Consider the following 27,961-nt stretch of genomic DNA (forward strand, 5'->3'; position numbering starts at 1 on the left):
CACTCAGCCTTCAGCGGCCTCCCTCTCCATCACACGCACCGCTGAGCAGAGGCAGCTCTTGCCAAGCGGTGACACAGGGAGGAAGCACAGAGCATTGCTGGCTCTGCCGGTTAGCTGGCCTGCGCTGGAGACCCGAGTTTGATGTATAAATCAGACTTGCTTGGAAGTACTTATCTCCTGAGTCCTGCTGCGAACTCAACTAAGGGGGAGGAAGTGGGCTGAATTAATCATGAGCTGTCCACCAGCTGAGATTTTAGAGATTAAGTAGGGTTTGGATGATGCTGTTTTTCAGACCGATGACTGCATAGCACACTGAAGGTCTAGGCTAGCGCTTGACAGAGTGGGTGCAAAAAGATGTTACTAGAATGAGTGGATGATCAGACTGGCAAGCACACCAAGCACTATTCAGATACATTTGCAGTGACTAGGTGAATTCACTGAATTAGGGATTTTTCATTTACAAAATGAGGTGAGAGGAAGGCTTCTTTTGTTTTTTTGTTCTTGTTTTTTCATTTCATGTTAAACTGGGAAAGGACAAACTAAGATATATTCTGAAGTGTATCTAGCTCTTGCGTCTCTTTCTTCCTGCAAAGATGAAATGACACAGCCTTTTCCCTCAGATTTATGTGAGGAGGACTCACAGATTCTGAGATGGGTAGAATTTCTTGTTTTGATCCAATAATTTTGGGGAGAGAGGAGGGAGCTGCTGTCTCTTAACCATGCACTGCTCTTCACACTTTCCAGCATATTCCTGCTTTGAAAAGTGACTTTCCTAGTAATATTTCTAGGTGGACATCTAAGGAGAAACCTGCAGCTGAGAAGGAAGTCTGAGTGTGTATTCTCTATTTGGGAACAGAGAAACTAAAGGGGCATGCCATTAAACAAGTGGTGAGAATAAAGGCTGGGGTAGGGACAGGCAAGGAGTGTTTGAGGTTGGGGCTCTGATTCAAGACTGAGGTGACAGTGAAGGTCAACAGGGCAAGGTGCTTTGGGGCCAACTGGATTGAGCAATCACATTCATGGCTGTGAAGCAGTAAGAACGGGAAAATCAGACTGAGCCAAGCTTGGCCTTTAGTGAATTGTGTTACCGAGGTTCAGACATGGGAAATATCCAGCACCAAGACAACAGATGGGGTTTCCAAAGTGATAATAATAGCCCTTGAGAACTCTTCTAAGCCCTTTAATAAGCAACATCAGGCCAGATAAAGCTTCCAGAGAAACACACATCTAGTCTGGGTCTATTATAAGATTATGGGAAGAGACAGGGAGGTGGGTGGAGACTGGAAGTAGGCTGGTGATCACAGTACCTTGTTGATTTACAGTCATGATCAAATCTCCCAGGAAGGAGTTTAGTTGCAATTCAGGAGAAATAATGATGTACAAACCAACTAGAAAGAGAACCAAAATAGGACCGACTCTCAAAGCACATTGCTAGCATCCACCAAAAAGCAAAGTGGTAGAGAAGCAGTGAGTGGGATTAGGGGTGAGAGAAGATGGAGAACATTAGGACAGGCAATGGTTAGATGGAAGCTAAAAAATAAGAAAAGGAAGCAGCTATGTTCTAAGTGGAAAAAGAACTGAAAGAGGAGTCAGAAGACCTGGATTCTTGCTGTCTACCTACCAGCTAGGTTTCCTTATAATTTAGTAAAGCTACTTAACCTCAGAGGGCCTCAGTTTCTTCTTTTGTAATGTGAGTATTCATAATATTGACCTCACAGGACCAGTTATAGAGAAGAAATAAAATAGTTAAGTGAAAATGCTTTGTAAACCATATAGTTCTAATGAAAGTGTCAAGAATGAGAAGAATGTAGAAGTTAGAAAGAGTGTGGAAAGTAACCTGTCAAGGATAAATAAGTGATAGGTACCATTCAGCTTCATTAAAAGCCATGCAAGCAGCATCTGAGTTGGGTTTTTTAAAAAAGAAGAGAAAAAGGCAATCATGCATACTGCCTGGTTCAACTTAGATATAAGAGCTATTGGACCACCGAGGAAAACGGAGTGGTAGTAAGCATCTTGCTACTACGGCAAGCTGTGGTGTGAGAGGGGCTATGGACTGGAAAAATTTCACACTAAGGCCAATTTTCCTAACTATAAAGTTAAAAAGATCTATATTCTCTCCCTTATTTCAGAGGGATTGTGTGGAGTCTTGAATTTATTGCAAATATTTTCTTCAACAAAATCAGACTCTTTAATGTTAGTGTTAACGGTCTAGTTTGGGACCGGGCACGGTTGCTCATGCCTGTAATCCCAGTGCTTTGAGAGGCTGAGGCTGGCGGATTGCTTGAGCCCAGGAGTTCAAGATTAGCCTGGGCAACATAGCAAGACCCCTGTCTCTACAAAAAAATACAAAAAATTAACCAGGCATAGTGGTGCATGCCTGTAGTCCCAGTTACCTGGGGGCTGAGGTGGGAGGATTGCTGAAACCTGGGGCAGTTGAGGCTGCAGTGATCTGAGATTGCGCCACTGCACTCTAGCCTGGAAGACAGAGTGAGACTCCGTCTCCAAAAAAAAAAAAAAAAAAAAGGTCTGGTTTTAAGTACTTTCCTAGGGATGGAAGAATGAAAAAAAAAAAAAAAAAAATGAGCTTTTAAAGTAAAGCTCTAAACCAATGGAATATGGTCTTTCCCTATAAAGGGAGGTCCCAGATCTGAGGGACCTCTCTCTCACTGAATCCCAGTCACCTTCATCGTCTTACATTCTGTAAAGCATCTTTGCCCTCTCTTGTCCCTAGGTGCTGAAGGATGTCACACTCGGACCTGTCACTCAATTAAAATGAAACACGAGATATCGACTAAAATTTTTTCCAGTTTCTCTACTCCCTCAAAATCTAGGGGAAAAAATCTGAACATTATGCATTCATAAGTGAAGTATTTGGAAGCCACCTACCCATCCCTCCCCTCTCACACCACTTATTTGCTCATGATTCATCTCAGACTAAACATTTTTCTTAGTTTAAATATCATTCTCAGATGCACTCTCTTTCTGGAGCGTATTTCACATTCACAAATCTTTACATAAAGGAAGTTCTTTAAGTCTACCTCATGTTCTTCTCTCTGCTTTTTTGGCCACTTTCTAGTAATCTGACTCTATCAGAGTTGACCTCAGCCCAGTGTGTGCTTGTGAAAGAAGCACTGCCATAGACAAGTCCAATGTCAGTCTGTCCAGAAACAAAGTTATCCACTGGGCACAGTGCCTCACGCCTGTAATCCCAGTACTTTGGGAGGCTGAGGTGGGTGGGTCATTTGAGGTCAGGAGTTCGAGACTAGCCTGGCCAACATAGTGAAACCCCATCTGTACTAACAATACAAAATTTAGCCAGGTGTGGTGGTGCATGCCTGTAATCGCAGCTACTGGAGAGGCCGAGGCATGAAAATCGCTTGAACCCGAGAGGCAGAGGTTGCAGTGAGCCGAGATCACACCACTGCACTCTAGCCTAGGTGACAGAGGCTCCATCTCAAACAAAAAAACAAAAAACAAAACAAAAAAATCCATCCCAGGAAGTGTAAACTGGGCAGCACCTAAGGCTTATTTCTGCTCCAGTTTATCCTCTTAAGCCTCTTATTCAGTTAGCCCTGTATGAGTCTTAGTTGCCTCCTGTTTGTAAAATGAGGAATAATACTGGTGGCACAGAAATTCTGAGAGGAAGAACGCAGGAATTTCAGTCCTAATGCCCAGGTAGTGTGCTCACAGGGAGGGCACACATACATTCTCGCAATAGGATCAAGAACGTGTTCAGAAACATGTTGCATGACTTTTTAAGAGCCACTTAAATTACCATTGGTCCTTCCTAAGTCTCCTGGCCTTGTCTTCTTGGAGGGAACCTTAGCGACCCATCAGGATCTAGCTCAGGAGTACTAAGCTCCAGAGAGCACGTTAGTCCATGCTTCAGGATCTTTCTGTCACTGGAGAACCTAGACAGGCATGCTTCACTCTGATGCTGTAGCAAAGTGGGCCATGAACTTGACAAAACTGACTTCAAGGAATCCAAGTTCATGACACACTTTTGCTGTAACCCGAACTAATCACTCCTGCTTCCTTCTATTAAGACATCCACTCTCTTGCAGTAATGGAGAATGAACCAGTTCCAGCCAGTTAAGGGCAGAGGGAGGTGCTAACTCCAGCACTTTTACAAAGTCATTTGGAGCACAGGGGAGAAATCCAGTTGGCTTTGGAGTGTCTTGCTGGAAAACTAGGACAGGGTGAGGTTGAGTCTGTAGAAATGTTGGCTTCTCGGTTCTGACAGAGTCTTATGGTACGTAGAGGTCTGATGGAGTTAGGAAGTCAGAGGTGAAAGCTCAGAGGCAGGTGGATGTATGGATGAATGAATAGAAGGATGGATGCATGAAGGGATGCAATGGGGCCCTTGGGGCGCCCTCCTGATGCCATTGACATTGCTGAACATGGGATGTCCAGTCCCTCAGGTGTTCAGGCCACCTACCAAAGATAAAACAACTCACTGAGAATTTCCCACCCAGTTCAGCCCAGCCCAGCCCCAAAATTCTTTGACCAAAGAAGGGAGTTGGAGAATCCTATGCCTCTGTTACCATGGGCAAGTTCAGGTTGCCTCAACCCTCAGGCCAAAGCAGTTCCCTTCTGAAGCGCTGACATCATACAGAGTTTTGTGGCTTAAAGAATTACCCTGAGGGCGGGGACCCCAGGCAGGGTGGACAGTGACCTAAGGGACCAAATTTAAAGTCACTTCAGTTGTGGGCAACAAAGTCACTGGTACAACCTGCCATCCACATCTGCCTTCCCCTCCCATGTTCCTGTAGGTCACCTCATGTCACACTGCTCCTGTTCTATTCCTCCACTGGTACTGCAGAGTTCTCCTTGTTCTCAGATGGAATGGCAAGGTAGTCAGACCTATAGAGGACACAGGGAAAGGGAATCAGAGCTTCAGTGCCTGGGGTGGGAACACAAGAGGGGGAAGGGAGCAGGGCACAGGAGCAAGGATCTATAGAACAACTCTGCATTTCCTTCTGCTCTGTTTCCCAAGAGAAAAACAACCTTTTCTGCAGATTAAAATAATCATTTCCCCCATATATGTATATGAACACCCACCAGGAGTGTATAGCTTCTCATTTATCCACGTTATCTTCAGCATTTAGTTAGATTAATATGTTGGCCAAGGCTCATGCCTCTAATCCCAGCACTTTGGGAGGCCAAGGCAGGAAAATTGCTTGAGCCCAAGGGTTCAAGCCTGGGCAACATAGCGAAACCCTGTCTCTACAAAAAATACAAAAAACTAGCCTGGCATGGTGGTACGTGCCTGTAGTCCCAGCTACTTGGGAGGCTAAGGTGGGAGGATCACCTGAGCCTGGGAGGTTGAGGCCATGATTACGCCACTGCACTCCGGCCTGGCGACAGTGAGACCATGTCTCAAAAATAAAATAAAATAAAATGTTGGTCAAAATGACAGCTGTGAAATTATATTTTATAGTTGTTTCACATGTTTATAGGCTATTTGGGTTTCTGCTTCTGAAATTTGTTCATTTGCTTTCCGGTTCTTCTGAGATCTTTGTCTTTTGATTTTTCTTTGATGGTTTCACGTTTTAACAATTTCTCCCAGTCTCTTGTTTGTCTATGAATTTTGCTTATGGAGTCTTCTAATGAACAGCTGATTCTTTACATATAATGTAATCAAAATTATTTTTCCTCTTGGATTTGTGCCTTTTGTATTTTATTTGGGAAATTTTCTCTATTGCAAGGTGATAAAGACATTCTCTTATATTCCCTTAATGAAATTTTCAAGTTTGACTTTTACTTTGTGTTTAAATCCCCTCACAATTTATTTTGGTTTAGTATGAGAGACGGGGAATCTAATTTTGTGTTTTTCTTTGTTTGTTTCTATATAGATTAGGAATCTTCCCTGGACCCCTTACTGGGCAGTTCATTCTTCCTTCAATGATTATAACGTCATCTCTCTCACTTATCAGGTTTTCCTACATGCATTAACCTGATTGGGGGCTTTTTGTTTTGTTTGTCCATTTCATATGCCTGTGCAGTATCACAAACTCTGTATTCTGATAGCTCTGTAAGAGACCTTCATCTGGCTGGGCGCGGTGGCTCACGCCTGTAATCCCAGCACTTTGGGAGGCTGAGGCAGGTGCATCACGAGGTCAGGAGATCGAGACTATCCTGGATAACATGGTGAAATCCCGTCTCTGCTAAAAAAAATACAAAAAATTAGCCGGGCATGGTGGTGGGCACCTGTAGTCCCAGCTACTCGGGAGGCTGAGGCAGGAGAATGGTGTGAACCAGGGAGGCGGAGCTTGCAGTGAGCCAAGATCGCACCACTGTACTCCAGCCTGGGCAACAGAGCAAGACTCCATCTCAAAAAAATTTTTTAAAAATAAAATAAAATAAACCTTTATCTCTGATAAGACAAATCCTACCAATCTCTTGCAAATTTACTGCTCTTTCTTTGAAATGGTTTAGACCAAGGGTGGGCAAACTATGGCCTAAGAGCTAAGGATGGTTGTTTGCAAACAAATAGAAGAACAATACGTGACAGAGACCTATGGAGCCCGCAAAGCCTAAAACACATATTATCTGGCTATGCCTTGGTTTAGACTATTTTTGGCCACTTAGCCTTCCCTGTGACTTTTAAGATCAGTTTATTAAGTTCTTTGAGAAATCTAATGGGCATTTTGATTGGAATTTCATTGAATTTGAAGATTAATTTGGGAGAAAATTGTTTACACTTGTGAGGTTTTAGTCTCCATCTAGTTACATTTAGAGCCTTTCAGTAAAGATTTGTAACTTTTTCTTTAAGTGTCTCATATATTTTTGTCAAATTTATCCCAGGAACTGGAGAGTACTTGTTGCTATTGTAACTTTAAAAGCATTTTAATATTTTAAATATTTAAATATGTTACTAAATTTGTTGCTGGAATACAGGTGATTTTTATGTTTTGATTTCTATCAACAATTTTGTGGAATATTCTTCCTAGTCCTAATAGTATTTTTGTAGATTCTTTTAGGTATCCTATGTAAATAGTAGGTATAAATAATGAGCATTTAGTTTCTTCCTTTCCAAGTCTTTTTCTTCCTTGTATTTAGTTGGTCTTCACCTAGGATTTCTGATACAATATTGATAGAAACAGGGAGAGGTAGTCTCCTTGATATGTTCCTGATATTACAGGCATTTGAGGTTTCAACACATAGATGATATTTGCTATAGGCTCTCTTAGTAGCTGCCATTTATCACTTTAAAGATGCTTGGTGTTTAGGTGTAGATGTATTTTATTTATTCTGCTCAGGGTATATTATGCATCTTGAATCTGAAGAGTCATCCTTCCCTCAGCCACTCTGTCTCTGAACACTGTCTCTCTTCCATTCTCTGTTCTATTCTCTTTTTTTTTTTTGAGACAGAGTCTCACTCTGTTTCTAGGAGTGCAGTGGCATGATCTTGGCTCACTGCAACCTCCACTTTCTGGGTTCAAGGGATTCTCCTGCCTCAGCTTCCTGAGCAACTGGGATTACAGGCACGCACCACCATGCCCAGCTAATTTTTGTACTTTTAGTAGAGACAGGGTTTCACCATGTTGGCTAGGATGGTCTCGATCTCCTGACCTCATGATCTGCCTGCCTCGGCCTCCTAAAATGCTGGGATTACAGGTGTGAGCCACTGTACCCAGCGTCTCTGTTCTATTCTAATACACCTTCCCATTTTGTTTCCTTTAGATTTCTTTGTTGTGGTTCATCTTTTTCCATCTCTGTTCTTCAGTCTGGAGAACTTTCTCACATTGATCTTCTGGTTATCAGTATCTAATCTTCTGTAGAACCAATCCATTGAGTTTTAAATTTTATTGGCTATATTGTTCACTTCCAGATTATTTTGTTTGTTTCTATTCAACTCTGCCTGCTCTTGTATCTGAGAAATTTACTCTATTCTTATGCTTTTGGCTTTTTCTTTTATTGCTCTAACTATTTAAACAAGCTTATTTTTATTATTTGTTTATTTCTGAGACAGCCTGTCACCGAGGCTGGACGGCAGTGCTGCAATCACGGCTCCCTGCAGCCTCAAACTCCTGAGTTCAAGTGATCCTCCCACCTCAGCCTCCTGAGCAGCTGACACCACTGGTACGCGCCACCATACCTAGCTGATTTTTAAAAAATTTTTTGTAGAGATGGGACCTCTCCATGTTGACCAGGCTGGTCTTGAACTCCTGGACTCAATCAATCCTCCCTCCTCTGCCTCCCAAAGTGCTGGGATTACAGGCGTGAGCTACTGTACCGGGCAAGCTTATTTTTTATATTTTGTTGGGTCCTTCTTGTGTCTAAACCTCCTGGGATTCAATCCTGCCATTTTTCACTCTTGCTCATGCTAGATGACTTTTCGCCTTGTTTTTTAGTTTTGGACTGGACTATGAAATCAGATCCAGCAGTGCTCTCTCTGGGGAGTCCTACTAGGCCTCGGCTGAGAGTGAGTTCCTTCAGAATGGCTTTCATTTGCTTCTATAAGACATTCACAGTTATCACTGGCCGGGGACTAATTTTTACTGCATTTCTCAGCTTAGAGGTTCCTGGGTCATGTGGATAGTATACACTGAAATCTCAGACATTGTGAGAGCAGGTTTGTGGCTACTAATTGTCCAGAATCTTTATTTTTCTACTTGGAGTTAGGCCAAGATGGCTAAGTTTCCTTGGTTTCTCCCTGGGCTTGTGGGCTGATTATTTTCTGGACTACCCTTTACGTGAGTTGTAACCTTCTGAGGATTCTGGCTCCGCGGAGGGCCTCAGTTCCAGCTCTGTTTCTTGTGCAGGCCCAATTGTAGGTTCTTCCTATTCAAGCACTAAAATCCAAGCACTGAAGTCACCAGGAATTGCTGCCTCCCTCAGCAGCACACTTCTTTCTCTCCTTATATTCAGTCAGTTGTAATGTTTTACTTCCCTAAGATCAGAGATGTCATGCAAAATGATGCTTTTTTTTTCGAGACTGAATCTTGTTCTGTTGCCAAGGCTGGAGGGCAGTGGCACAATCTCGGCTCACTGCAAACTCTGCCTCCCAGGTTCATGCCATTCTCCCGCCTCAGCCTCCCGAGTAGTTGGGACTACAGGCACCCGCCACCATGCCCAGCTAATTTTTTTGTATTTTTAGTAGAGACGGGGTTTCACAGTGTTAGCCAGGATGGTCTCGATCTCCTGACCTTGTGATCTGCCCACCTCGGCCTCCCAAAGTGCTGGGATTACAGGCAAGAGCCACTGCGCCCAGCCAAAATGATGCTTTCTTTATCAAACATTTCTAACTGGTAATAGCCTAGACTTTTTAGGGTTTGCCTCAGCAATATTGCTAGAAATCTGTGGGCTTTTTCTATCTTTTCCTTCCCCAGATAACCAGCCAGCATGATCTCTTAAGACTCTTTGCTCTTACAGACCCCATCATTTCTCAAATATGCTCACCCTCAAGTGACTAGAGTCTCAGAGCAGATGGCTAAGGTACAGGCTGGACATTAGAGGATTAGAGTCCCCACTCTGGACATCTAAGCACTACCAGGCTTTAGGGGAAAGAACATGTTGCCTGGAGCTCCTTTGCTAGCAAAGGGCAGTGCCCAGATGACCTGAGGAGCTCCATGGTATAAAGCAAACAGCTAAATGTGATAGAAAGAGCTTGAACATTAGGACTAGAGAGACCTGGGTTGAAATCTCAGCCTCTCCTCCCACTATCTGTGTGCCTTGGTAAGCTGCTATGAGACTGCTTGGCATTTATAGAATGGTTATAATAATGTTACTTTTTTGTTGTGTTTTTGGATTTTTATTGTTGTTATTTTTTGAAATGGAGTCTTGCTCTGTCGCCTAGGCTGGAGTGCAGTGGCACCATCTTGGCTTACTACAACCTCTGCCTCCCAGGTTCAAGTGATTCTCCTGCCTCAGCCTTCTGAATAGCTGGGATTATGGGAATGTGCCACCATGCCCTGCTAATTTTTTATACTTTTAGTAGAGACAGGATTTCACCATGTTGGTCAGGCTGGTCTTGAACTCCTGACTTCAGGTGATCCTCCTGCCTCAGCCTCCCAAAATGCTGAGATTACAGGCATGACAGCCACCATGCCCAGCTATAATAATATTACTTTAATGGGTTGTGGTAGCAGCTGATGGTCTTTGCCTTAGTGGTTAAGTGTGCTGGCCAAGAATCAGCAGGCCTGAATTCAAACATTGCTTTGTTTCTTAAGTGATGTTTGAATTAAGCAAATGTTTAATATTTCTTAAGTGATATTTCAACATAATGTTGGAAGTTCTGGCTAGGGCACTCAGGCAAGAGAAAGAAATAAAGGGTATTCAATTAGGAAAAGATGAAGTCAAATTGTCCCTGTTTGCTGATGACATGATTGCATATTTAGAAAACCCCATCATCTCAGCCCGAAATCTCCTTAAGCTGATAAGCAACTTCAGCAAATTCTCAGGATACAAAATCAATGTGCAAAATCACATGCATTCTTATACACCAATAACAGACAAACAGAGCCAAATCATGAATGAACTCCCATTCACAATTGCTTCAAAGAGAATAAAATACCTAGCAATCCAACTTACAAGGGATGTGAAGGACCTCCTCAAGGAGAACTACAAACCACTGCTCAGTGAAATAAAAGAGGACACAAACAAATGGAAGAACATTCCATGCTCATGGATAGGAAGAATCAATATCGTGAAAATGGCCATACTGCCCAAGGTAATTTATACATTCAATGCCATCCCCATTAAGCTATCAATGACTTTCTTCACAGAATAGGAAAAAACTACTTTAAAGTTCATATGAAACCAAAAAAGAGCCTGCATTGCCAAGACAATCCTAAGTCAAAAGAACAAAGCTGGAGGCATCACGCTACATGACTTCAAACTATACTACAAGGCTACAGTAACCAAAACAGCATGGTACTGGTACCAAAACAGAGATATAGACCAATGGAACAGAACAGAACCCTCAGAAATAATACCACACATCCACAACCATCTAATCTTTGACAAACCTGACAAAAACAAGAAATGGGGAAAGGATTCCCTATTTAATAAATGGTGCTGGGAAAACTGGTTAGCCATAAGTAGAAAGCTGAAACTGGATCCCTTCCTTACTCCTTATACAAAAATTAATTCAAGATGGATTAGAGACTTAAATGTTAGACCTAAAACCATAAAAACCCTAGAAGAAAACCTAGGCAATGCCATTCAGGACATAGGCATGGGCGATATTTGAATTAAAAGTTTGCCTTACATTTCACAGATGAGAAAAATGAATTTGGGAGAGTTTGCTCCCAAATTCAGTGTTCTCATCTGTAAAATGGGTATAATAATGGTGCCTATCTCTTAAGTAGTGATCAGGAAGAGGGTGGAGGATGAATGTAAACTGCTTAGCACCTCACCTGTGAGAGCAAGCATTCTGAGGGTGCTAGCTTTCATTATTACTTTGGCATCTCTGAACTTACGCGTTTTCTTGGGCTGCCTCTTCGGCTTTTGAGACCTTTCTGTAGCAATATATCATCTCAATGAGCAGCCACAAAGTGAGGAAGACCAGAAGGATGTACATCATGATTTCTGAGACCACAGAGGTGAAGTCCTCTCCGGCTGAAAGAAAGAGAATGAGGCTCAGAATATGCAAGACCAGCAAACCTAGGGCCGTCATTGGAGCCATATTTTTAAATACAGCTTAAATAAAGACTGAGTAAAGAAACTCAAGAAGATGTCAAAGGAATTCCAAATCCTGACTCTGCCACCCATTGGCTTTCTTACTGACTGTCGTCGGTTGCTCAGGAGCCAGGGAAGAGGGAGTGGGATGCCTGGAAGAAGCAGCAGAGCAGTGGAAGGAATCTTGGCCTCAAAGTGAGCTATCTAGAGCTGGCTCTCCATTTTGCTATTTACAAGTATGTAAACAACATTTTCCCTTACTTGAGACTCAGTTTCTTAGTTTGTAGGATGAGGATAATAACACCAGTCAGGGGTTTGTGAATATTACATTATCTAATGTATTCAGAACATCTTGTGAGATTAAAAGTCTACACAGATGTAAGGAACATGCCTTATTTCAACTGCCTCTGTCTTTTGAGCTGCCGATGGTAGAAGGTGGTATTCCTGTGGGGAGAGCATTGGAAAACTCATTCAGGGCCAACACAGACAGTCTCCATGTGATATGCGCATGTTCTCTACAAGTCTGGGTTAGAAACAAGACCTTCCAGGTCATCCCAAAACCAAACATCAATATTGGAGGATTTAGTGTATCAACCACATTGTCCCCAGGGCTGTACATTTGAAACAGTTAGGATCCTGCCATTTCCCTGCTGAAAACTCTTCAATGCTCCACACTGCCCTTACGATGAAGTCCCAACTCTGTTCACATGACATGCAAGGGCCTTCACAATCCAGGCTTTCTTACCTCGTTTTCATTTGGTTGGCCAGAAAAACTGCTACACACTGTGGTATGTTAGAATCTGTGAACTTTTCTTCCTCTTCCCTCTTCCTGGATTGTGTTTGTCACCTATGGCTAGCTCTGTGCTAATATCCTCTCCTGCTTTGCAGTCTCCCAGTAGTTCTAGATTCCTATGAGGTCCCGTCCTTTGTGAAACCATCCCCAACTTCTCGTGCAGAGCTATTCACAACCTTCTCCATGTACTTTTCTTTTCTTTTCTTTTTTTCTTTTTTTTTTTTAGATGGAGCGTCTCTCTTGTCACCCAGGTTGGAGTGCAATGGCATGATCTCGGCTCACTGAAATCTCCCCCTCCCAGGTTCAAGCAATTCTCCTGCCTCAGTCTCCCAAGTAGCTGACATTACAGGTGCCCACCACCACGCCCAGCTAATTTTTTATACTTTTAGTAGAGATGGAGTTTCACCATGTTGGCCAGGCTGGTCTTGAACTCCTGACCTCAGGTGATCCTCCCGTGTTGGCCTCCCAAAGTGCTGGGATTATAGGCGTGAGCCACTGCGCCCGGCCTCCATGCACTTTTCTCATCCATCTGTTATAAGAGTTGTATTGTGTTGATCTTTCTTTTCTGTGGACTGTGTGCTTGTTGAGAACATATTTATTTCTGGATTATCTGCCTGCTGTGTAAATCTTAGAATATTTAAAGTGCTCAATAAGTACTTATTGAATGAGTGAAAATAAATATTATCTTATTTGTTTCATGATCAACAAAAAGGACCATTAAAACATACTACATGGCAGATATCCTGATATATCTACTCCTTGCCAGTGGGAGGAATGTTGCAGCTGCCTCTCCCCTTGCCAGCTCTCAACAGCAAGTCAGATTTATGATCTGCAGTTGTCCATTGGATCTAAGTCACCCCCAAATCCTTGGTTGTTAAGAGTACAGCACAGCCGGCCATAACTTTCAGCCCAGAAAGCAGTCCAAAGGCTCCAGGATCATCCAGGTTTCCAGCTGGAGCTAGAGGTCATAGATGCAGTGTGAGGCACATGAGAATGCTGTACGGCTCAAACATCTCACTGGCTTGCTACCACCTGGTGCATTATTTATGATTTGTTTGGCTTAAAGCATGCTTTCTCTTTCAAAATGCAGTATCCCACAAATGGCAATACAGGAAGCTGTCCTCAGTATTTTTAGTTACCTCTAGGTGAAGGGGCCTCAGGTTTCTGCCTTAGGGCCGGGAGGTGACAGCCTACGCCAGAATAAACCCAACTTGAACAAAGAGAACCAGGAGACCTTCTAGGACCACAGGAATGGAGGACATGTGGGGTTGGTGGGCAGGTGTCATGGTGTGTGTTGAGGGGGTGCGTAGCTCTGAGCAAGATGAGGGTAGGGAGTATCTGATGTCACAGAGGCAAAAAAGGAAAGAAAAAAGAAAAAGTGGCAGGGGTGGGGGTGGTGGCGGTGGGAAAAGAAGCAGTGGAAAGAAAGCCCGCAGGATACGCAAACAATCTGGATTTTCGTCCTGCTTCCAGTGCTAATTTGCTTCATGTCCCTGAGCAAGTCCCTTGCTCTTGCAGAGAACTCTTCTCCCAGCCACAAAATGAGGGGCACCAGAGCTGCACCCTCTAATCACCTGGGGAGTCATTCAACTTGCATATGACCTCACTCACCCCTGCCGACCTCACACCTGCAAGGGCGCTGCAGAGGTGTCTACATTTGGAGGAAGCCAATGTGGGCGATTCTGATGTCTGCCCTTTATCCAGAGGCTCTGGATTAAATAAATGATATCCACGCTTCCTTCACACCCGACCATCCACGAGGCTCTGTGGCTCTGATAATAAACTTGTTTTTCCTTCTGTTTTTACCCGAGGCTTGCTCTGGTGCCTGGCAGACGAACTAGCTCAGCCTTGCCACACTTCCCACCAGCTATGCACGAGGGTCTCTGGAGGCAAAAGCCTGAGAGAGCGGAGGTGGAGACAGTTGGACACCGTGCTAGGTTCTGGCAGGCACCAATCGAAAGCTCCAGACGGTGACCAGGAGAGGGCGCCAGGGCCCCACCCCCGAGGGGAAAGGCGTGTAACAAACAGGGGCTAAAGGAACTTCAGAACAGGGGAGTATCTTAGAGAGCCCCGGCCAACCCCTTCATTTCACACCAGAGGAGCGGGGCTCAGAGCAGGGAGGTGACTCATCGGGTCTGAATTTAGGAGTCCTGAGGTCCTTCTGCACTTTCAGAATTGACCTACCTTCCATTTTAGTCATATCGTCTGAGCCGTTTGTTCATTCACTCTGAGCATGAAACCTTGCTTCGTTATTTTTATCACAACGACATGATAAAAAATGAATAAACCTGTGGCCTGGAGGTTAGGATTCCTGGATCCTTTTTTCTAGGAAGAGCCCTGTCTTTAACTTGATCTTTTCTTTCATGCCCCACACTTTGGCCGGCTCACCAGCAGTGATAATGCTGGAGATAGACTGAGAAAGGCTGGAACTGCCCCCTCAGGATGCAGGACTCCGGTTGCAACAGAAACACCTGAGTTAGGCTGCTGAAAGGCCTTGCCACGCACGAACACGGAACTAGCTGTAGATGTCCAGAGATTTTAAACAAGGCTAGAGAGCTATCACCCTGTCCCCTTCTCCCAGCAGAGAATGAACTATGTAATAAGAGATGCCACAGATGGGGACGGGGTTGCACGTGTGATTACTGTGAAGAAAGACAAAAGAAAAGACTGTCAAACTTTGGTTTAGAGAGAGGTTCTCAAAGTGTGGTCCCGGCAAGCAGCACGGCCTGCCAGGCAGCGTGTCACGCAATGCAAACTCTCAGGCTCCACCGACAAAAGCGGAAAGGCCGGCTTCCAAAAAGCCCTGCAGGAGATTTTGAGGTTTGCTAATGTTTGAGAACCTCTGGCTTAGAGGCATGTATTGCTTACAGGCAGAAGGAGAGATGACTTCGAGGTAACCTCATGAGATTTCTCTGCGCCCACTGAGTCAGGGATTCAACCTAGGCCAGAGAAGAAGGCCTAGCTGAATCAGTAGCTTTAGGCCTCATGGAGGCTAGCCTCTTTCTCTGAGGGACCAGGAAGAGCTCATTCTACCATCTCCAAGCCTTTCTGCTTTGAGGAAAGGCACAGAAAGACAAGCTGCTTGGGCGGTTTACAGGAAGCTGGCCACCAGAGGAAGATGGGTCAATGGTGACATTTTTAGATGTCACCATTCCAAATACACAGGTTTTTGCACTCTTTAAGGGCCTCACTCATGTGGAAAACTGCTGTCCTACCCCTTCCCTGTCCACAGAGAGCAGGACGCCCTAGAGACCCTGTGCCTCAGCCTCACCCTCCTCGGTGACTCTTAGGGGGATCAGCCGCGTCGTCTTCACAAAGGGCCGATGCGCCTCAAACTCAAACTCCCGGGACACGTTGCAGGTGTAGAGGCCAGAGTCATTCAGAGTGACATTGAGCACAGTGATGGACACGTCCTGCAGGTCCTTGCTGCCATTCCACTGCAGGCGGCCCTGAAAGGGGCTCTCCACCTCCTGGTGGCCATTCCGATACTCGTAGATCTGCAAATAGAGGAGCAGACGAGGGTAGGGCCAGGAGAGGAGATGGCAGGAGAAAGCTGAGTTACGGACAGGGCAGAGAAAAGGAGCAGAATTGTGCATGGACAGGGAAGAGAGGGAACAATGTCACCAGCAGACCCAGAATGTGGAGGTGGGATGAAGAGGCACAGAGGAGGGTAGGGAAGGGAGCAAAGACAGGGAAGGACAGGCAGAGGCAGCAAGCATCAGCGCATGTGGACATGGTGAAGACAGAGGCAGCCAGGGGTGTGCAGGAAGAAGCTTGGCAGAAAAAAAAGCGGTGGAAAGAGGGAGAACGAAGGCAGGCGGGAGAAGGGTATGGGAGCCCAGGAGGCGGACATTGAGAGAAAGACAGGATTGGAAAGAGACAGAGAAGGTGAGAACAAGAGAGTAAGATGTGTCCCAGGGCCGCCAGCAAGAGGACAAGGTAGAGACAGCAAGACAGGAAGATTCATTAGTGATAAAGACATGTGAAAGCCTTGGCTTTAAAACTGGACTCTCTGTGCTGGTACTCATCAGGGGCTGTGGGACAGGCTGGGCCAGGCCACAGGAAGGGGGCCCAGGATGCTGAAGCATGGCAGATGAGCAGAGCCATCACCAGAGAGGCACACATCACATCTTTTGCTTTGGACCGAATTTTAACTGAAATCTCATCTTTTACATTTCTTTCCTCAACACTTCCACCCTCTGACATAACACACCTTTTTTTCCCCTCTCTCTCTATAGCTGTGCTGGCTATTCTAGTCTCCACTAGCCACAGGTAGCTACTTAAATTCAATTTCTTAGAAATTAAATAAAATGTAAAACTCAGTTCCTCAGTGGCACTGGCCACATTTCAATTATTCATAGCCACATGTGGCTGGTGGCCACTGTATTGCACAGCACAGAGAGAGAAGGTTGCCACCATCACAAACATTTCTATGAGACAGCCCTGCTCTGGATTTCCATGGCTGTCTTTGCTGTTGTTGTTTTATTTTTCATTTTCTTCTTCTCCTTCTGATCCACCTCACTTTGGGCAGACCTGGAAGCACTGCGGGCAGCTATCAGTGGTACATGACCAGGCCTGAAGTCCCTGGGGGACTTTGCATCTGGCCAAGACATCCAGCCTCCTACAGCTGGGGGCTAGCCTCAGTTGCAGCTTCATTGACGTGTCACTGTCAAACCTGAGCCAGGCTCTGGGAAGTCTCCGCTGGTCCCAGTCTTGGCACCTGACTGTAGCAAATTTACATCAGAATGGCACATAGAAGCTAGAGTCAGAAATGAGTTCGGCTTTAGGATAGTGAGAAAGAAGAGCAAGCTAAACCCAGTTTCACCCTTCTGTTGTCTCTGTTACAAATCTTTGTGAAGGAGAAACTTGCTCCCAGGAAGGCAAAGCAGTGCCATAAAAAGGGCCTTGTATCTGCTGTTAGACCACCTGGCTCAAGTCTAAGCTGTCTTAGTTATTAACTTAACTTCTTTGAACCTCAGTTTCCTCATTTCTGTGTCTATCTTTTCTCTAGCAAACACTTTACATAGTGCTTACTATATTCCAGAAACTATTTTTAATGCATTAAAAATTATAGCTCATGAGTCCTGGTAACAGCCCTATAATTTGGCTATGCTTTATATCCCCACTTTAAAAATGATGAAACCGAGGCACAGAAAGGTTGACCAACATGTCCAAAGACACAGAGTAATAAGTGTGAAGTCAAGAATCAAACCCAGGTGACCTGGCTCCAGAGTCAGTGAAGGAGTAAATAACAGTCATCTCCAAGGTGGTATTCAAAATATATGACAACCGACCAGGCGCGGTGGCTCACGCCTGGAATCCCAGCACTTTGGGAGGCCGAGGTGGGTGGATCACCTGAGGCCAGGAGTGACCAGCCTGGCTAACATGGCAAAACTCTTTCTGTACTAAAAATACAAAAATTAGCTGGGCGTGGTGGTGCATGCCTGTAGTCCCAGCTACTGGGGAGGCTGAGGTGGGAGAATCGCTTGAACCTGGGAGGTGGAGATTGCAGTGAGCGAGATCATGCCACTGCACTCCAGCTGGGTGACAAAGGGAGACTCCTTTGAGAGAAAGAGAGAGAGAGAGAGAGAGAATATATATATATACATACATACATATATACGTGCGTGTGTGTGTGTGTGTGTGTGTGTGTGTGTGTATGACAACCACTTTGCCACTGGCACCAACCAACCAGAACTGACATTGGCTATGCTGCAGGAGCAGAATCTGGAAGACTCCCTGCTCTGCCAGGAGCGAATCTCTCAGTTTCCAAATCGTGGATAAGTCTGGGGGTTCAGCCACTTAGGAGACTTCATTCCTATTTCACTAGGACTGTAGGAGTTAAAGGAGCTAACCTTTGTTATTTCACATAATGATGCCTTGTGTTATTCCCATTTATTTGTTAACTTAATGCATATAATAGAATGGCACAGAAGATTAGATGAAAACACCTGCAAATTGCCTGTTAGGGTACCTATCACATAGTAGGCTTTATGGCTTATCTCTTTCCTCTGTTTCCTCCAGCCTATAATCAAGGGTGCTTGCAGCTGGCCCAGTGCCCTTTCTTTCAAAGAAGCTGGGGCTTCACTAAGGCTGTCGGTTATCTGCTGAGGAGCTGTCAGTGTTTGAAAGAGAAAGAGCCAGTGTTTGCTAGCTTGGCATCCCCCAGACTGTCAGGAGCCAGGCTGGGAACAGCAGAGGCCAGCAGAAGAAAGGCCAGAGTCAGCAGTCTAACATACAAGGAAATCTTTACCGCCCTCGGGCCTGTAGAACCATTCCACCACCGTGGTGGCCTCCACCTCCTCTCTCTTCATGCAGGAGATGCAGCGCAGCTTCATGGGGTTGCCCTGCACGGCCTCCGTCTCCGAGGGCACTTCCACACACACGGGGAAGCAGACACTGGCTGCAGAGAGGACGGGTGACAGGGAAGGAACAGCAGGTGGCGGGGGAGGGGCACAGGAGAGAGGCGTTGGAGAAGGAGGAGGGAGGGAGGAAAGACAGAGAAGGAAGAGTTATGAGGCTAACTTGAAAAAAGTCACGTGCACGTGTCTACACCCTCACCTGCGCTCCCTGAGTGTACAGGCTCAGAACAGGTACACATTGGAGGTCTAGACCTCCAATGTAGACATTGACTGAAATCCTTCCCCTGGAGGCAGTAGAGATGCAGCACAGTACATTATACTTGAGCCCTGTCCTCTAAGTCTTATAGCCCAAGTGGGAGACAGGGCATGCGCCTACCCAGCGACCATCCATCCCTCTTCATCCCCCTACCATTCATTAAAATCCACTCTCTGCCAGGTCTGATGCTAGACTAGAGATGCAAAGATGAATAAAACACTAACTATGCCCTACGTGCATTTATAACCTAATAGGGAACCACAATTCCTAACTAGGGATTAAACCTGACCACAGCAAGTAACACACTCATGACATGCTCTGCGCACAGAGACAGGCAGTGAGTTACTCCCAGCTGGCCTGGGGAGAAAGGAAGAGAAGGATGGTGACACATGAGGCTAGAAAGGTAGACGGGACCCAAGCTGTGAAGACCACTGTGTGTCCCTTCCAGTGTGAGGTAACAAATGCTTTAAAGCCATGGAGAGATGTAATTATATCTGTGTTGCATGAAAACTGTAGGTAATTCTGACACATGGTAGAGGCTGGAGCAGCAGTGAAGAAAATGGTGAGCGGACCGCTAGGCTGGAGCAATGGTCTATGTAGAGGAGTATAGTGAGGCAAGTTAAAATCTGGAGGGGGGTCAGATTGTGGGACACCTTGCATGCCACACAGAGGTCTAGACTTAGTGTTTCTGCCCTCTGGAAACTTGAAGTCTGCTTTTTAAAAGGAGGCAAGTATATCAGCTTGATAATTCAGAGTAACTTGAGTGGGACAAGGCTGCCAGCAAAACATGTGCAAATGTGGGCTGCATTAACAGATGTACAGTGTGCAGGAGGAAGGAGGCGTAGCTTCTTGGCACTGCTTTTGGAACAAATCTGGACTATTACGATCAGTTCAGGATGTCATATTTTAAAAAAGGAAGTTGTTCAAAGAGTGCATGCCCAGAGGTGAAGGGATGGTGAAGGGTCTGGAGATAAAGTCTGGTGAGGAACAAATGGGAGGACTTGAGTTGCTTAGCTTGGACACAGAACATATCTGTCTTCAAATATTTGAAGGCTGGCAGGAGGAAGAGAAATATGATTCTGCCCAACCCTAAAAGTTATAAGAAAAAAATAAGTTTAATGCAATAAAAAAAGAATTTGCTGGTTTTAGAGCTGTTCACAAATGCAAATAACTAAATGGTAAGAGAGTGTACACAGCATTGTTTGGGATATTTGAAAGTAAGATGAGGCCAGGTGCTGTGTCTCACACCTGTAATCCCAGCACTTTAGGAGGCTAAGGTGGGAGGACTGCTTGATGTCAGGGGTCCGAGACCAGCCTGGGCAACATAGTGAGATCCCTGAGTCTACAAAAATAAAATAAAATAAAAATTAGGCAAACATGAAAGCACACAACTGTAGTCGCAGCCACTCAGGAGGTAAGAAGGTTGCTTGAGTCCAGGAGTGTGAGGCTGCAATGAGCTATGATGGCACCACTGCACTCCAGACTGGCTGACAGAGTAAGACCCTATCTCTTAAAAAAAAAAAAAAAAGTTGGCCACCACGGATTCTTACATTAGAATTAGAATTAGACTTTGAAGAGTCCTTCTGATGCTATTTTTTCATGAATTAATAATAAAAACAGAACCCCCAGAAAAAAAGAAATATTACACAGTGACATTTAAAAACTAGTCCACTGTTAATGGTCAGCCTGTTCATCTCCTGGCAGAGCGTTCTTTCCTAAAAGCAGGAGAAGGTTTTATTTAGAGCTTAACATGACACTGACATATATGAATTTTGAGTCCAAAACCTGTGTTTGATTGACTTAGAAGGCAGTGTATTTCAATTTAAAATATAGAGTTTAAAAACTAGTGGCACCATAATTAACTTAAAGCTTTAAAAATCAAGGTAAAATAAATTTAATTGGGTTTTCAACTCTCCAGCAAGCTGGGCGAGTCTTATCTGACAGTCTTCAAGAGGGCCTAGTGCTTCTGCAGATGGTGAGCCACTTTAATGGAGAGGGGGGCCCACATCTAGGGAGAACTGATCAGAAACATCTTCAGCATGTGATGAGTTTGAAGTATTGATTATAGATCTGATTAAACAAAAAGGAAATGTGGTTTGTGCAAAAGTTTGTGAGTGGGCAGAGGGGTAGAGGGTATGTAGCAGGAACTCCGTGTAGCATGGAACCTTGAGGCACATTCATATTTAATGAGAGCTGGCAAAGATAAATTCATTCATTTCATGTTGACAAACTCAGAAGTGGAGTAAGAAGTCTCAAGGAATGCACAGTTACAATTCTAGAGGCAGGGTGAAGATAGAATTTGACAACTGAAGAGCTGGGTTTGATGTATTATGTAATCTCTCTGAGACTCAGTTTATTCATCAACATAACGCTGAAAATTACATCTCTCTAGTAGGTTTATCATGAGAGTTCTATGGCTTAATTTACATGAACATGCTTTGTACAAATGTCATTATTCATGTTATTCTATCCTTTGTTTATTTCACAAATATACTGAGTACCTTCTGGGTGCCAGGCATTATTCTAGGTACGACGAATACACCAGAAAACAAAATAGAAGAATCTCTGTTTTATGGAGCCTGCATTCCAGTGGAGGTAGGGGGAAAACAGCAACATCAAATGGTAAAAAGTTCTGTGAGAAAAAACAAAACAGTACAGGAGAGAGCGTGTTCACAGGATCATTGGAGGATGGCCTTTCTGAGAAGGTATCATTGAGCAGGCACTGAAGAAAAGAAATGAGGGTATAAGCTAAACACATACCTGTGTGAAGGCATGTCAAACACAGGAAATTGCTACTCAAGGGCTTAAGGGGCCCAAAGGAGTGTGTTTGTCATGCTCAACAGACAGCAAACAGCCCAATGTGGAAATTACGGCAAACAAAGTGAGAATAGAAGGGGATGAAGTAGTGGGAGGGATGGGCAGGGCCAGATCGCAGCAGGTCTTATTGGTCATGTGACAACCTTGGCATTTGCTTAGAGTAACACAGGAGCAGCAGAAGGTTCTGAGAGGAAGAATGATGGGATCTGATTTGTGCAAGATCATATGATCTGATGCTGCATTGGGAATAAACTGATGAAGTGAAAGACACAAGGGTGGAATCAAAACAGTTAAGAGGCCTGGTACAGGGATCGGATTGGAAGACGATTTTGTTTGGGTGAAGATGACAGTAGAGCTGGTGGAGTTTGAAAGAAAAGAAATGAAAGAAAATGATTTGCTGGATTAACATCTTTTTTTTTTTGAGACGGAGTCTTGCTCTGTCACCCAGGCTGGAGTGCAGTGGCTGGATCTCAGCTCACTGCAAGCTCCGCCTCCCAGGTTTACGCCATTCTCCTGCCTCAGCCTCCGGAGTAGCTGGGACTACAGGCGCCCGCCACCTCGCCCGGCTAGTTTTTTGTATTTTTAGTAGAGACGGGGTTTCACCATGTTAGCCAGGATGGTCTCAATCTCCTGACCTCGTGATCCGCCCGTCTCGGCCTCCCAAAGTGCTGGGATTACAGGCTTGAGCCACCGCGCCCGGCCGGATTAACATCTTTGATTAGGTGAGAGGTGATGTGCTCTAGGGAACAAGTAGATGGGATGGCAGAGATAGAAGCACAGTTAGTTCATTTATAGTTAATGGAGGGAAGGCAGTCAGGATGGCAATTGGGGTATGGCAGCAAGTGGGGTAGCCCCTCTCCTTTCTGGGTTGCCCCTAAGGTAACAATAATCCAAGGTATCATCATAGAGCAAGTCCCACTGCTTCCCTTCTAGTCAAAATCCAGTTTCAGGGCATGAGAACTCTGCTCATGTGATCCTGGAGAGTACATTGAAAAATGGCCACAAAGTCTCCCCACCTCTGTTTGCTTGCTTTTTGCAGTATGACTTGCTGCTCCTTGCTTCAAGAGGTAACATCTGTTTCTCCATCCCTTGAGTCTTCAGCACACCACTGCCTTTCTCTTCTTTTCTTTCCCTCTCTTCTTTCTTTCTCCTTCCTTCCTTCCTTCCTTTCTCTTTCCCCTTCCTTCCTTCCTTCCTTCCTTCCTTCCTTCCTTCCTTCCTTCCTTCTTTCCTTCTTTCTTTTGATGGAGTTTTGCTCTTGTTGCCCAGGCTGGTGTGCAATGGCATGATCTTGGCTTACCGCAACCTCCGTCTCCTGGGTTCAAACAATTCTCCTGCCTCAGCCTCCTGAGTACCTGGGATTACAGGTGCCCAGCATCACGCCTGGCTAATTTTTGTATTTTTAATAAAGACGGGGTTTCACTATGTTTGCCAGGCTAGTCTCAAACTTCTGACCTCAGGTGATCCACCCACCTTGGCCTCCCAAAGTGCTAGGATTACAGATGTGAGCCACCGTGCCTGGCCCACCACTGTCTTTCTTTCTGTGAAGCCCTTTAGGTATTCAAAGAAGGCTGTAAATATGGCAGGAGCTCAACCTACATTGCTGACTAAAAGTAACAAACTCTTGGAATAATGTTGACCAAATCATTTGACCTTTGTTCTTCTCTTCAATTTCCATAATAATAATGAAGAAATGTATGAGAAGGAAAACCATGATGTATTAATAATGATCATATTTCACTAAGGAGTAGCATCCATCTATCATAGGTGGATAATAAAGTATTATGAACCAACTTCTCTGAGGCCCTCAAATCTTTCTCTTCTTCGGACATTGCCAAATTTTTCCTCCTATGATTGCTCTAAAATGCTTTCCTTTGCACTGAAATAATGAAAAATTTGATTAGAATATAAACAGTTTCCAAAAAGGGGTAATAAATGAAGTTATTTTTAGATTCTGACACCCTGACGTGACTTGGTCTGCCAATTTAGCTGGTCACTTAGGGCCTTGAATAGGATGCATGAAGGACCACTAGGGGAAGAGAGGAAAACACTCCCTAATGCACAGGGCAACTGGAATGGCAGGCCTGGAGAGGAAGGGCAGAGAAGGTACTAGGTGCTAGTTGGTGAGGCCCTAGGACAGGTGATGGTGTAGGGGAGGGATGGAATGGTAGCTCAGAAGAGAAATGGGAGGACAGGTGCCCTCCTGGCGATTGTGCATAGTAGCACATGTGTCCATGAGAGGTGCTGGAAGGAGCACTGGAAGACTGAAATCAGAAAACAAGGGTTCTCTAGCAAGTCCTTTCCCTTTCCTGAGCTCATTTTCTCACCTCTAAACTGGAAAGAACACTCTTTCCCCTGACTACCTCAGGGAGAGATATGAGGACCAAAACAAGCACTGTATTGAAAATTACTTTGTAAACTGTGATGCACAGGCAAGTATAGGGTTTTATTTATTTATTTTTTCAAAGGCTGGGCATGGTGACTCATGCCTATAATCCTAGAACTATGGGAGGCTGAAGCAGGAGGATTACTTGAGCCCAGGAGTTAGAGACCAGCCTGGGCAATATGGCGACACATTGTCTGTATTAATTTTTTTTAATCTCTTTAAAAAGCAAAAATTATTACATGCTTTAATAAAGGAAATAAGGAAACTTTTTTCCATGCATGCAGAAAGTAAATGGAAAGACTCTTTCCCTTCATATTGTACATCATATTAAAAAATCAACTTTGGAAGGGGAACGCATCTAACCCAGCATTGTCCAATATTGGAATTACATGCAAATCAAATGAAATTGTGTCTGTGAAGGGAGGCTGTTTTTCTTTCTTTTTTTCCTTTTTTTTTTTTTTTTTTTTTTTTGAGATGGAGTCTCGCCCTGTTGCCCAGGTTGGAGTGCAGTGGCACTATCTTGGCTCACTGCAACCTCTGCTTCCCAGGTTCAAGCAATCCTCCTGCCTCAGCCCCTCAGTAGCTAGGATTACAGGCATGCACCACCATGTCCGGCTGATTTTTGTATTTTTAGTAGAGATGGGGTTTTGCCATGTTGGCCAGGCTGGTCTTGAACTCCTGACCTCAGGTGATCCACCCACCGCGGCCTCCCAAAGTGTTGAGATTACAGGTCTGAGCCACAGCACCTGGCGAAGGGAGGCTGTTTTTCTTACATGTAACAACTAGGTATCCTGAACCACTGCTCTTTCCCTTCCACAGCCTTTCAGTTTGGTGAGACAACACTCAGGTTGCAAAGAAACTGAGAATGGGCAAAGATGGGCATACTGTGTACACTTCTTCCAAAGTTTGTTGGGGGTTGGGGAGGGGATGGGCACTCTGTCAATTCTAGCAATATTCTTCAAAGATTTCTCTACCATTCATCTGTGGAGCTGAAAAGGATGTTAGATATCACCTGTGCCAACTTCCAAACATTACACAGAAGGAACCAGATAGCACTCTAAGGTTGTTACATCATAAGCTAGTGGCAAAGCTGAGACTCCAATGCAGGTTGCACAAGTTCTAGTTAAAAGATTCTTGGATGATAGCATGTTCTCTCCCTCCACTGCAATTCAGAAAGGGATCTCAAAATCTTAGATTAGAGTTTAGGAAGAAAGTCTCTGCAGAGTCTCACCCCAACCCTTATCTACAACTTCAGCTCTACCTACACTCTTTTTATATGGCCAGACTATCATCTTCTATGCCTCCTGTCCCCAGCCTTAGTCTCCCCTGAGAAAATTTCAGCCTTAATCTTCAAGGCAGGTGAGATCATTGGCAACCTATTATGGCTGCTCCGTCTCCAGGTCTGGTACTCTACTGGGGATGGCTGGTGATGAGTCTGCCCTTGGGGCTGACGTTACCTCCTTCCTCGACCTTCCTAGTAGTCTGTCTCATCAGGCATTTTGACAGGAAGCTTAGCTCTGCCTCTGGTCACATGCAAAATCCATATAATGCTGGCAGCTAGAGTTAGTCCTGGAGGCTTGAAAAAGTAATACTAAAGCAAAGAGGCAGTTCCTATCAGCATGTCTGCCACCATATAGGCAGGATGAGTTTCATGCCAATCATGTTCAGGCGTGAACATAAGCTCACATGCCTCGTTTCAGGGAGGCAGGTGGGTACAATTGTGTCCAATTACCCTGGGTATTGATTTTAGCACAGAAAGGTAGCTAAGATCATGTAAAGCAATCTATCTGCTGAAGAGAACCTATATTTTATCTGAGGATCTAATCATAGACACCAAGGCAGAGATGCCCAGAACTACCACGCCCCACCCCCCACCATACACACACTACTGCACTCTCACCCATGCATTCCAATGTCTATACTAACATGCTCAGACACAAGCTAATGCACACATCCAGACGCTAAAATATATTTACATACAGTAAAACATTGTCTCAATCACACAATTAGACATTATCATATAGACTCAACTCCCTTTACACACATTCAGGCACTCCAAGACGGTTTCTGACACTCTCCTCAGTCTTTACTGTTCCAAGTGTAAGATTCCCTTATTTGGAGGGGGAAGGTCACCTCAGTCTCTCACAGCTGACAAGCAATAATCTATCCACCTTTGAAGGCAAAAACCCAGCTTTCCTCCCAAACACCAAAGCATCTTAGTTCCACAGGTTCATGCAAACAAAAAAAAAAAAAAAAAGAAGAAGAAGAAGAAAGATGCGTTTCACAGTTGCCTATTTATTTACTATATAGCAGTAAATGGCTGAAGCCTGTTTTCTTCCCATTTCTTGTTAAAATTAAGAAGATGATGAGCAACTAAAGTATTTTCACTCTCAAAATTCATGCATCCAGCTTTCATGTTTGTTTATTTTTTAATATACAGAAACGAATTTGAAGACCCAGTAAGCTTTCCAAGTATGGACTCCTTGATGAAATATAAAATGTAACCACACAGGAGGTTTTTGTTCGTGAACGTGACTGCATTTCCTTTCAGCAAAGGGAAAGGGAAAAAATACTTTGGAATGATCAGGAAACTGGAGGAAGGGCGGAAGAACCACCAAAGGAGGTTGGAGAATACCGGGAAAGGGCGGTGGGGAGGCGCCTTTCCAATCTCAAAATCCCAGCTCTCATGGAACCCCTGCGATCTCCATATCTGGCAGATATGCACAGAGGGAAGCCAGCCAGAGCTCTTTTCTGTCACCAACGACATCAATGTGTTATTATTGTTAGCATTATTACTGTTACCTGCATGCGGCATGGCGAGGTGCTGGTACTTACCCCAGTAGATAAGCACGAGAGAAGCCAGGGGAAACAATCTGTTAAAGGCAGGCATCTTCTGGGGCTGGCGGCTTCCAAGGCTACACAGAGAGATTCCCTCGGTCAAGGACTGCGCCTTCTCAGATTCTTTCGAGGAAACCCTTTGGGACGAACTGCCCCCAGGGGGCGACTTTCTGACCGAAGGAAGGGCCGAGCACCGGTGCCTGGGGAGGCCCTGGGGGCTTTTGGAGCCGGGCGGGGACTTTGGACCCAAAGCGACCCCACTGAACCTCCCCACTTCGAGGGAGATGATCAGCCGCTCCGCGCCCGCTCTCGCCGGCGCTCAGCACCACGGACAGTCGCCTCCCCGCCCACCCCGGAACTCCAGCTTCCACTCGCGCCCCTGCCTCGCTCGTTTGCGTCCAGGGTAAGCTCAGCTCGGAAGGGAGTCGCACTGCTGGCCTAGCAGCCAGGCTGTCGAAGGGTCCAGGTTGATTCACCTCTCGCCTCCCCAGGATCTGCTGCACTCGAACTGGGATCCTCCGAGCCCCGCGGCTCCTGCTTCGTCCACCCTGCCTGCTTCTTCAGCTGGGCGTGTCCCCACTCCTGAAGCCGCCGGGGCCGCCCGTCTGGGCTACAGAATGCGTTCCACGTCGGTCCCGTCCACGCCCGCCCACGGCTCCCCGGGGAGGTGCAGCGGGGCCGGGAAGGAAGCGGCAGCTCCCGTTCGGCAGGCGATGTCAGAGGTTGGGGGGTGGGTGTAGAGGGGGAGCCCCTTCCCGGGAGCTCGCCCCCGGATGGTGCGGGGTCCCGACCCCGGGTGGCGGGTGATCAGCAACCCTTCTCTAGGCCCCCAGGCCGTGTGTGCTGTCAGCCCTGACATGCGCAGGCGGCTCTCCGCCCCCACC

The 27,961-nt window shown here is 45.2% G+C and overlaps 1 protein-coding gene across 2 annotated transcripts; it reads right to left on the bottom strand.

The window, feature by feature from the left end:
- Positions 1–512: 512 nt before the first annotated feature.
- Positions 513–27,932, bottom strand: SCN3B (sodium voltage-gated channel beta subunit 3). Of its 2 annotated transcripts, none has more exons than XM_023208509.1 (6): positions 27,075–27,932; positions 18,658–18,821; positions 15,690–15,915; positions 11,427–11,565; positions 4,778–4,863; positions 513–4,434 (listed from the first exon to the last, which is right to left on the bottom strand). In XM_023208509.1, the coding sequence occupies exons 1-5, from the start codon at positions 27,127–27,129 to the stop codon at positions 4,800–4,802; spliced, it is 648 nt and encodes a 215-aa protein (XP_023064277.1). In that variant the 5' UTR covers positions 27,130–27,932; the 3' UTR covers positions 513–4,434; positions 4,778–4,799. The 2 variants fall into 2 exon arrangements, with proteins under 2 accessions (XP_023064277.1, XP_023064278.1); XM_023208510.1 differs by lacking the exon at positions 513–4,434 and having other exon boundaries at positions 4,800–4,863; positions 27,075–27,154; positions 27,554–27,922.
- Between the last annotated feature and the right edge of the window lie 29 nt (positions 27,933–27,961).

This window comes from Piliocolobus tephrosceles, chromosome 13 (assembly GCF_002776525.5).
Source record: "Piliocolobus tephrosceles isolate RC106 chromosome 13, ASM277652v3, whole genome shotgun sequence".
Taxonomy (NCBI): domain Eukaryota; kingdom Metazoa; phylum Chordata; class Mammalia; order Primates; family Cercopithecidae; genus Piliocolobus; species Piliocolobus tephrosceles.

Bases quoted from the DNA above. Each gene is read 5' to 3' on its own strand.
- SCN3B (XM_023208509.1), bottom strand. From the start codon at position 27,129: ATGCCTGCCTTTAACAGATTGTTTCCCCTGGCTTCTCTCGTGCTTATC. The intron at 18,822-27,074 runs GTAAGTACCAGC...TCCTCTCTGCAG, and splicing joins TCTCGTGCTTATCTACTGGG to CCAGTGTCTGCTTCCCCGTG. The intron at 11,566-15,689 runs GTGAGGCTGAGG...TCTTTCTTTCAG, and splicing joins CCTAAGAGTCACCGAGGAGG to CCGGAGAGGACTTCACCTCT.